At 49.4% G+C, this 10000-nt stretch overlaps 1 protein-coding gene across 1 annotated transcript in view; it reads left to right on the top strand.

The window, feature by feature from the left end:
• The window catches only part of LOC132462606 (supervillin-like), a 43120-nt gene that overhangs the window by 20232 nt on the left and 12888 nt on the right, over nucleotides 1–10000 (top strand). Inside the window, exons 16-27 of the mRNA XM_060058198.1 lie at nucleotides 159–236; nucleotides 1896–2046; nucleotides 3228–3323; nucleotides 3928–4008; nucleotides 4419–4590; nucleotides 5378–5550; nucleotides 7070–7225; nucleotides 7539–7675; nucleotides 8192–8339; nucleotides 8997–9142; nucleotides 9496–9671; nucleotides 9855–10000. The exon at nucleotides 9855–10000 is cut by the window's right edge and continues 2 nt beyond it. Coding sequence (XP_059914181.1) covers nucleotides 159–236; nucleotides 1896–2046; nucleotides 3228–3323; nucleotides 3928–4008; nucleotides 4419–4590; nucleotides 5378–5550; nucleotides 7070–7225; nucleotides 7539–7675; nucleotides 8192–8339; nucleotides 8997–9142; nucleotides 9496–9671; nucleotides 9855–10000 — 1660 coding nt within the window. The remainder of the gene's footprint in view (nucleotides 1–158; nucleotides 237–1895; nucleotides 2047–3227; nucleotides 3324–3927; nucleotides 4009–4418; nucleotides 4591–5377; nucleotides 5551–7069; nucleotides 7226–7538; nucleotides 7676–8191; nucleotides 8340–8996; nucleotides 9143–9495; nucleotides 9672–9854) is intronic.

Genomic DNA, 10000 nt, shown 5'->3' with positions numbered 1-10000 from the left:
GCTCGGCTCGCCTTCTGCACCCCCCCCCCACTCCTCCGCCGCGCCACCCTACTGTACCCCCTCTTCTGTGATCTGCACCCTTGTCACATTTCCCCTTTTCCTTCTCATCACCTCTCTCCCTCCGCCACGCCCCTTCTTCCTCCTCCTCCACCCCGTAGGAGCCTGTCTTCTCCTCCACCTATTCTCCCAACCTCTCCCTGGGACAGAAGTGTCTGTATGTCGACCGCGCCGCGCAGGTAAGGGCGTGGCCCCAGGAGGCCCTGCATGGTGTGGTCTGCCCTACTTCTTCAACACCTCTCTGTCCCTCTCTCTCCCCCTTCCCCCCTCTCGCCCTCTCACTCCTCGCCCATCTCTTTCTCCCTTCCTCCCTCTCTCTCCCCCCACCTCTCTCCTTCTCTCCTGCCCCCTGCCTCTCTCCCTTCTTCCCTGTCTCCCCCCCACCTCTCTCTCCCTTCCTCTCTCTCTCTCTCTCTCTCTCTCTCTCTCTCTCTCTCTTCCTTCCTCCCTCTCTCTCCCTCCCCCCACCTCTCTCCTCCTTCCCCCACCTCTCTCTCCCTCCCTCTCTCCTCCTCCCCCCACCTCTCTCCCTCTCCCCCCCTCCGCCACCTCCCTCACTCCTCCTCCACCCACCTCTCTCTCTCCCTTCCTCCTCACCCGCCCCCCCCCCCCCCCCCCCCCCCCCTCCCGCCCACTCTCTCCATCTCTCTCTCTCTGGGTGATTCGGTCCTGACGGTGTAACAACAACTTCCTCGACTTTCTCTTCTTTTGCATCGCTGTCCCTTTGAATAGCGAGGCCCTGTCTCACTCAGCGCGCTGACGGCCACGAGTTAAAGGGTTTACCGGAGTGTGTGTAAACTCCGGGACTCCCGGTCAGACTAAGAGGTTCTCCAGAGAACCCGGCCTGAGGTGAGGCGAGGCGTCCTCGTCCGCTCCGATGGACTCGACTCGTCCTCGAGTGCTTCTTCCGAACGCTCCGCCGTTTGGTGCGGGCGTTACGTGTGACTAATGGCTCCTCGTAATGGAGTTGTCTCACCGGGTTAAGGGGATCTATGGAGAGTGGGAGAGATGACCTGGGGGGAAGTTGTCACGTGCGCATAGAACTGTGCAAGTACTATTATTAGTGTTACGTCATTCTCATTGGGAAGTTTACAGTATATGGAAATTTTTATCATCATTCTTCATTTATCGTCATTTATATAAAAGCACCAATAAATGTCCTCAGTGTGTTTGGTGTGGGGTCCATTCAGCGCCCCTTGTATCTATACGTTGATAATGAATAATTACAACGACAACAATACACACACAACGCCCTGAACCTAATGTGCAAAGAATGTTACACATTTTGTTTTGTGCGTCACTATTTGAAGCCGTCTGTGAGGTAACGGCAGCTCTGGGAGCGGTCTTGTGAATCCTAACTGACAAACGAATACGGTTTGCCCTGTGAAACAAATGACATGCCTTCCTCTGAGCTCTGAGCATCATGAATCCCGCCCAGTAATCAAGTCTGTGTGAATAACTGTGTTTGCGTTTGTGTGTGTGTTTATGTGAATTTGTCTGTGTGTGTGTGTGTGTGTGTGTGTGTGCGTGTGCCTGTGTGTTTGTCTGTGCGTGCGTGCCTGTGTGTGTGTGTGTGTCTGTCTGTTTGTGTGCGTGTCCCTGTGCGTGTGCGTCTGTCTGTGTGTGTGTGTGTGTGTGTGTGTCCCTGCGTGCGCCCGTGTGTGCGTGTCCCTGTGTGTGTGTGTATGTCTGTCTGTGTGTGCGTCTGTCTGTGTGTGTGTGCGTGTCCCTGTGTCTGTGTGCGTCTGTCTGTGTGTGTGCGTGTCCCTGTGTGTGTGCGTCTGTCTGTGTGTGTGTGTGTGTGTGTGTCCCTGCGTGCGCCCGTGTGTGCGTCCCAGCGGATGGGCGAGGAGATCGTGGAGTCCCAGATGAGCATCGAGGAGCGGAAGCAGATGATATCCACCCGCGAGGACGCCTGGAAGAGCCGAGGTTGGGGCGCGGCCAACGACTCCAGCCAGTACACCGTGGCCGCGCGCATGGTGAAGAAAGGTGGGCTCACGGTGGGCGCTGGGGGGGGGCTGCACGGCCCCCCTCAGCGCTGTTAGACCGACGAATCATTTAGTGTCCCCTTGGGGAAACTGTTCTCAGTGAATAGACGGGCACACACGACCGGTAACCACAACAACGACGTGCAAACAAAAAAAACAACCACAGACAAGACAAGACCCCAAAATCCTATTTCCCTCGTAGTACAAGGACACATCTAAGGTTGTTTGCTTTTCAAACCGACAATTAAAACCTTCATTTTAGATGTTTGTTTAAAAAGATGATGGATTGTGGAATGAATGACTGTTTTGGCCTATTTTTTGAAGAGGGCTTGGTACCGAAACCGGCTGCCTGAGGGTCATAGCAGTGTTTGTTACATGTTAATGGTGACATAATATATCACCAGGTGTGAGTGTGATTGGCCGTTACAAGCCGTGTTACAAATCTGCCTCTTCTGACATCACAAGTGGGCGTGTCCACCTAGATATATGATGGCTAGATCAGTAACGTTTGCTACAGTCCGCTGGGTAGGCTGGTAGACTGATCTATCCATCATATATCTAGGTGGACACGCCCACTTGTGATGTCAGAAGAGGCAGATTTGTAACACGGCTTGTAACGGCCAATCACACTCACACCGGGTGGAATAATAGGTCAACTTTAAGGGTGATCCTTGTCACCATAGTGAGCTCTGTCACCAATGCAGTGTGATCAATCGTACATTCAGGTGCGCACCTTTGTTACCAGCCTGCTTTTTACACGCTGCAAGTTGCCTTTATTTTAGATGTAGTCTTGCCATCTTACTTAAATGGGATGTGGCAATACTATATTGATTTTTGTAAACAACCCTTATGGTACATCTTTATTATCCATAGTTCTTTATTATATATTGTTCATTATAATATTAAAAACAAGGTTAGGGTAAGGGTAATTTCTTTTTATGTATAAAGAACTATCTTCGAAGAAGAAGAGAGTTATTTATTGTTCACTATGTTAACATGAATGTTTTTGTTTATTTGCTTTTTTTAAGCATCTTTAGTAGAAAAACAACTCTGAATCATCATCAGTGTATTGTCGTTGTTTGGCAGCCATTTTGGTTTCCTCTCTCCTTCCCTGCTGTTGTCTGATTGGTCGTTGGTTTCCTCTCTCCTTCCTTGCTGTTGTCTGATTGGTGGTCTGCTCAGGGCTGGCCGCCTCCTCCTCGGTCATCAGCCCTATCCTGTCACCAGTGGCGGGAAGGTTCAAGAACAGCAGCCCTGCTGTCAGCAAGCCCCAGGAGGGTGAGACACACGCACACACACACACACACACACACACACACACACACACACACACACACACACACACACACACACACACACACAGATGAGACACAAACACACACACAGATGAGACTCACAAGACACCCACACAAGACACAAACACACACATACACACATGCGGATGACACACAAGAGACAGACACATGCACGCACACACACACACACACACACACACACACACACACACACACACAGACACATTTGCACATACACGCACACAAACACAGATGACACACACAAGAGAGACACACACACACAGACGCATACGGATGAGACACACAAGAGATACAGACACACACACACACACACACACACACACACACACACACACACACACACACACACACACACACACACACACACACACACACACACACACACACACACTCTCCCTGTATCTCTTCATGGCATAGTGAAGGCTTCATCATTTGCCATTTAGTCATTTGGCAGTGGCTTTAATCCAAAGCAACTGACAAGAAATCCAGATAAATGTCGATGTCACAGAACATTGTCCTGTTCTGGTGTTTTCTGTACCTCACATCAAACCATTCTCTTCTTTCAGACATCGAGGCCAAACCAGACATGGAGTCAGACAAGAAGCTAGACAAGCTGGAAACCTTCTTGGGGCGTCTGAATAGCAAAGGTAAAAGGGTTTCCTGATGCCTACAATAATCATTGTTTCAATAATTAAATGTCAGATGACATGCCACCAGACATGTGAGTGTGATTAGCCGTTACAAGCCGTTTTGAAAATGTGCCCCTTATTATATCACAAGTGGGCATGTTCACCTACATGCCAATCACACCTGGTGGCATGTCATGGGACCTTTAACCATTAAGTCATTATGTCACATTAAGTAGACCAACACTTTAATAATAATTCCATAATCTCCCATGGGTTATAAAAAGCACCAACAAATATTTGATCGTGTACGTCAACGTGTTTTTGTCAGTTGAATTTATTCCCCACACAACTGGAGTTTCCCAGCTCCTGGTTGTGTTGGGCTGCCCCTTCGCTCATCACTCCTCTCCCCTCTCCCCGGTGCCCCCTAGTGGCGGACCTGCAGGAGACCACCCTGACGGTCACCGAGAGGGCCGTGAAGGAGGTGATGAAGCTCGACGACGAGATCTTCTCCAAGTTCTACCGCCACGTGGTGGACCTTCCCCGCATGCCCACGCGGATCGAGGACGACTTCGACGCCATCTTCGGCTGCCAGGGTCCCAAGTGAGCGGACGGCTTTCCCTACCTGTAGTAAAACACGTCGCAACTCAGGCAGTAGGCTACGCGTGTGCGTTTAACCCGCTGCCTCGATCCAGAACGCTGTTTCTGTGTTGTCCAGTGTTCCCGAAGTGTTTATTTGCTCTTATCCGTTTAGTCAAAGTCAAAGGGAACTTGTTTGTCCGACCGACCGGGCAACCAGTTACACAGAGGACCGAAATTGTGTTTCCCCCCACTCCAAACGAGCTATTAATATATTTACCACATATAACATATAATAGTGACATACATAACATAATAGTGCAAAAAGACAACAACAAATTAACCAAACATATACAGACTGACAGTGAGTAGATTGTACAGAAAATAATATTCATAGTGTTCTTAGGTAGTTATTGAGGTGCAAGTAAAGGTGCAATATAGTAAAGTAAAGTGTTAAAGTGCCGAATAGCAGCATGGAGATGCAGGTAATACGTTATTCTGCATAAAAGTAATTGTGCATATGAAGAGCATACGGTTACACTGTCACTTTGGCTATTGAACTACATGTCACACACACACACACACACACACACACACACACACACACACACACACACACACACTGATGAGACACACAAGAGACCGACACACTCACACATATACACATGCGCACACACATACACACACAGACACACAGACGCACACACTCTCCCTGTATCTCTTCACGGCCTAGTGCAGGCCACATCATTTGTAGCAGTTGCTCGAACTACATTTCCCAGCATCCTTTGCGCCCCTGCCTCCCCTTCCCCAGGCTGACCTCGGCCATGGTGCAGCACAAGCGCTCGGTGCGCCCGTCCCGTAACGTGCAGTCCTCCAGGAACCCGGTGAAGATGCTGGCGGCGCGCCAGGACATCCGGCACGAGTACACGGAGCAGCGGCTCAACATCGGCCTGCTGGAGAGCAAGAGGATCACCGCCGAGAAGAGTAAGGCCCTGAGGATATCATGAGGATAGCATGAGGATAACATGAGGATATCATGAGGATAGCATGAGGATAACATGAGGATATCATGAGGATAGCATGAGGATAACCTGAGGATAACATGATGATAACATGAGGATAGCATGAGGATAACATGAGGATAACATGAGGATAGCATGAGGATAGCATGAGGATAGCATGAGGATATCATGAGGATAGCATGAGGATAACATGAGGATATCATGAGGATAGCATGAGGATAACCTGAGGATAACATGATGATAACATGAGGATAGCATGAGAATAACATGAGGATAACATGAGGATAGCATGAGGATAGCATGAGGATAACATGAGAATAACATGAGGATATCATGAGGATAGCATGAGGATAACATGGGAGTAACATGAGGATATCATGAGGATATCATGAGAATAACATGAGGATATCATGAGAATAACATGAGAATAACATGAGGATATCATGAGGATAGCATGAGGATAGCATGAGGATAACATGGGAGTAACATGAGGATATCATGAGGATATCATGAGAATAACATGAGGATATCATGAGAATAACATGAGAATAGCATGAGGATAGCATGAGGATAACATGAGAATAACATGAGGATAACATGAGGATAACATGAGGATATCATGAGAATAACATGAGGATAACATGAGGATATCATGAGATTAACATGAGGATATCATGAGGATATCATGAGGATAACATGAGAATAACATGAGGATAACATGAGGATATCATGAGAATAACATGAGAATAACATGAGGATATCATGAGGATAACATGAGGATATCATGAGAATAACATGAGAATAACATGAGGATATCATGAGGATAACATGAGGATATCATGAGATTAACATGAGGATATCATGAGGATAACATGAGAATAACATGAGGATAACATGAGGATATCATGAGAATAACATGAGAATAACATGAGGATATCATGAGAATAACATGAGAATACAAAACAGTGTACAAAGTGCTATAACATTGTGTAATACACCTCATTCTTTAGGCTAACATTTACATATCGCTTTAATGGTATAATTAGTATATATAAATATAATAATACAACAATGCATTATAATAATAATATCATTAAAATGACATAATAAAACACTTAATTCTTAAAAAAAGAAAAGAAAGAATAGACTTCATTATTTATGCAAAAATATACACTGTGCTTTAACAAGCATACTGAGAATCTCAGACTTTATTCCAGTTGACGAGGAATGTGATGGGAGGTTGAGTGTGTATATTATACCGTGTTTGTGTATGTGTGTGTGCGTGTGAGTGCGTGCATGCCTGTGTGTGCGTGCGTGCAGCTGTGTGCACGACGGGTGGTCGACAAAGCGCCGTAAACCAAACGTCCCACTTACGTGTTCCGATGAGCGATCACCTGCCAGTGTCTCTTAGCCTTCACGCTGCCCTGCGTCGGTTCGCCCCCTCCTGTTCTGACGCGCGCACTGCGCTGCTGCTTCCCCAGTCAGCAAGACGTCAGAGTACTCGGAGGCGGCGCTGGCTGGCCTGGCCTCCAAGGAGAACTTCAGCGGGGTCAGCCTGCGCAGCGTCAACATCACCCAGCAGATGTCCAACAACAGCGCCGCGCCCTACAAGAACCTCATGCTCATGCAGGTCAAAGGTGAGCCGGGCCGTCCCATGTCTCACTCCGAGTGGGACTAACGAAAGCGTTTCTCTGGCGTGTGGGTTTGTGTGTCTGGTTGGACGTTTCCTGATGGTTCGTAGACGTCGTGGGAGTAAGTGGTAGCGGTTTTGTCCTTTCAAATCCTGACTCATCCTGAAGTGGTGTCCCGTATTAGCACTGACAAGAGCCGATCGGCAATAGCTATTGCAATAACAGACAGGAATCTATCGTTTTAGTTAAGGCACTCCCTTCTAAAAGTACGCCGATTGGGTGAAGTTGTTCGATCCCTGCGGTGGTGTCTTCTCCCCAGGACGTCGCCACGTTCAGACCAGGCTAGTGGAGCCCAGAGCGTCGTCCCTGAACAGTGGCGACTGCTTCCTGCTGGTCACGCCGGACCATTGTTTCCTCTGGATCGGGGAGTTCTCCAACGTCATCGAGAAAGCCAAGGTGGGCTCCCGCCTTCCAGGAGTCTTTTACGGCCCCAGCTAGAGACCCTGTCTTCATCCTTCATGCATACGTTATTGTATCAACCCTATTTTATGTTGACTTGCCTGCATAATGGAGTAAGCCTCACTTTGTTGACTCCGATCGTGTACGGGGCGGCAGTAGCTCAGCAGCTAGAGCGGGTTGGCTGGTAACCGTAAGGTTGCTAGCTCGAGCCCTGGAGTGTGGCGGTGTCCCTGAGCAAGGCGCCTAACCCTAACTGCTCCTGACGAGCTGGCTGTCGCCTTGCGGGGTTGACTCCACCGTCAGTGTGTGAATGTGTGCATGAATGGGTGAATGTCAGGCAATATTGTAAAGCGCTTTGGATAAAAGAACTACATAAATGCAAGCCATTTCAATTTTTTTTTACCAAGTACGGTTTTCCCAATTTTCTTTCAATGCGTTATTTAATCGTTTCAACTGGACCCTTCCCGAAGGCTGTAGCGTGACGCCGGTGTAACCCTTCCCTCTCTTCTCCAGGCAGCGGACCTGGCCACCTACATCCAGACCAAGAGAGACGTGGGCTGCAGGGCCCTCCAGGTCCAGACCGTCGAGGAGGCCGTGAACCCGCAGGGCCCCGTGGCTCAGGAGTTCTGGGCCGTGCTGGGCGGACAGGCCGCCTACCGACGTAAGGATGGATGTGTTTCCCCGCCGCTCTTGGCGTTGACGTGCATCATGCACTCCGTGGGAGGGGGGTAGACTGGTGTGGGAGTACGAAAGGAGTCATTTGTACTCAACAGAAAAGGGATTTATCGTCAACCAACTAGTTTGCTCAGCATGTAGGCAACACGCCTCGTAGGGCTCTGGGATTGATTCACACCTGCGGTCATTCTTCAACGCGCCTACCTCTTCACTATCCTGTCCATAAAAGCCCATAAAAGAAGATTTACAAGGCGTCATCCTTTACACTAGATTCCTATCACAACTCTGCAACCAAAGCTATCACTTCTCATGTAAAATACTTTGGTTGAGAGTTTGAATCTCACGTATGACTCTTAAGGGCTGATTATCCCACGTTCACGCAACGCAAGGGGGTTACAGACCCTCCTTACATCCACCACAAGGGCCGGACGTGCGGCTCACAAAAATAGTAACCTTCCGTCGAGGCGACGCAGCAGCGAGGGCTGTGATTGGTCCGGTCACTAAAACCCGGTGCAGAACCAAAACAGGTTCATGACTGCGTCGAAGCAAATGCGTGGTCCTTGCGTTGCGTGACGTGGGACCATGATCAGCCCTTTAGGCTCTGCGTGTGTTCATCTGGTTGTGTTCTGTCTCTTCTTCCCAGCGGCCGGACCAGCAGACGAGGACGAGCACTTTGAGAACGGCATCGTGGAGACCAACTGCATCTTCCGCCTGCTGGACGACAAGCTGGTCCCGGACGACGAGGAGTGGGGCAAGGTCCCGAGCTGCACCCTGCTGGAGGCCAAGGAGGTGAGGGCAGGCCGTCCAAACATATCCACCAACGAACTCTAAAGAAAACGAAGCAATGTGGGTTAATGTGTTTCGTGTTGTTTCGTGAAGAACCAAAATGAAATTCAAACCGTGGGTCAGAAATCGACTGTAAATCCCTGATAATGTGGAAATGGGTTCCCTTATATTTGCACAGCTTATAGCGCTGGTGGGATCGGCCATTGAACCATCCTTAATATTTGACAATACGTGCAGTCAATTCAAGGGTTAAACACCAATGTTCTCACTATTGACCACGGCCTAAAAAAACCTTTTTACCATGAAACCGAAAGTGGAAGTGAAAGGGGAAGTGGTGCTCTGTGGTTTCCTCCCAGGTGCTGGTGTTTGACTTTGGCAGCGAGGTGTACGTGTGGCACGGCAAGGAGGTGACCCTGGCCCAGAGGAAGGTGGCCTTCCAGCTGGCCAAGCACCTGTGGAACGGCACCTTCGACTACACCTGCTGCGACATCAACCCACTGGACCCCGGCGGCTGCAACACGCTCATACCCAGGTATGAAGAAGAAGTACAATCAATCGAACACTGCCCCTCCGAAAACATTGTATTGGTTTAGTCCGAAAACACCACGCTATACATGCGGGCAGGGGTTAACATGCACAGCCCAATGTTACAAATGACTGCGGTGTGTCTGTCCGTCCGTCCGTCCGTCCCTTTGCCCTTCCTATCGGTCCTCAGGAAAGGCCAAGGCCGTCCCGACTGGGCCATCTTCGGCCGGCTAACGGAGCACAACGAGACCATCTTGTTCAAGGAGAAGTTCCTGGACTGGAGCGAGACCAAGACCCAGGCCCCGAAGGGCGGCGAGGAGCGGCCCACCGAGCAGA

This window comes from Gadus macrocephalus, chromosome 8, assembly GCF_031168955.1.
Source record: "Gadus macrocephalus chromosome 8, ASM3116895v1".
Classification (NCBI taxonomy): Eukaryota; Metazoa; Chordata; class Actinopteri; order Gadiformes; family Gadidae; genus Gadus; species Gadus macrocephalus.
This window is presented reverse-complemented; position numbering and strand designations above follow the sequence as displayed.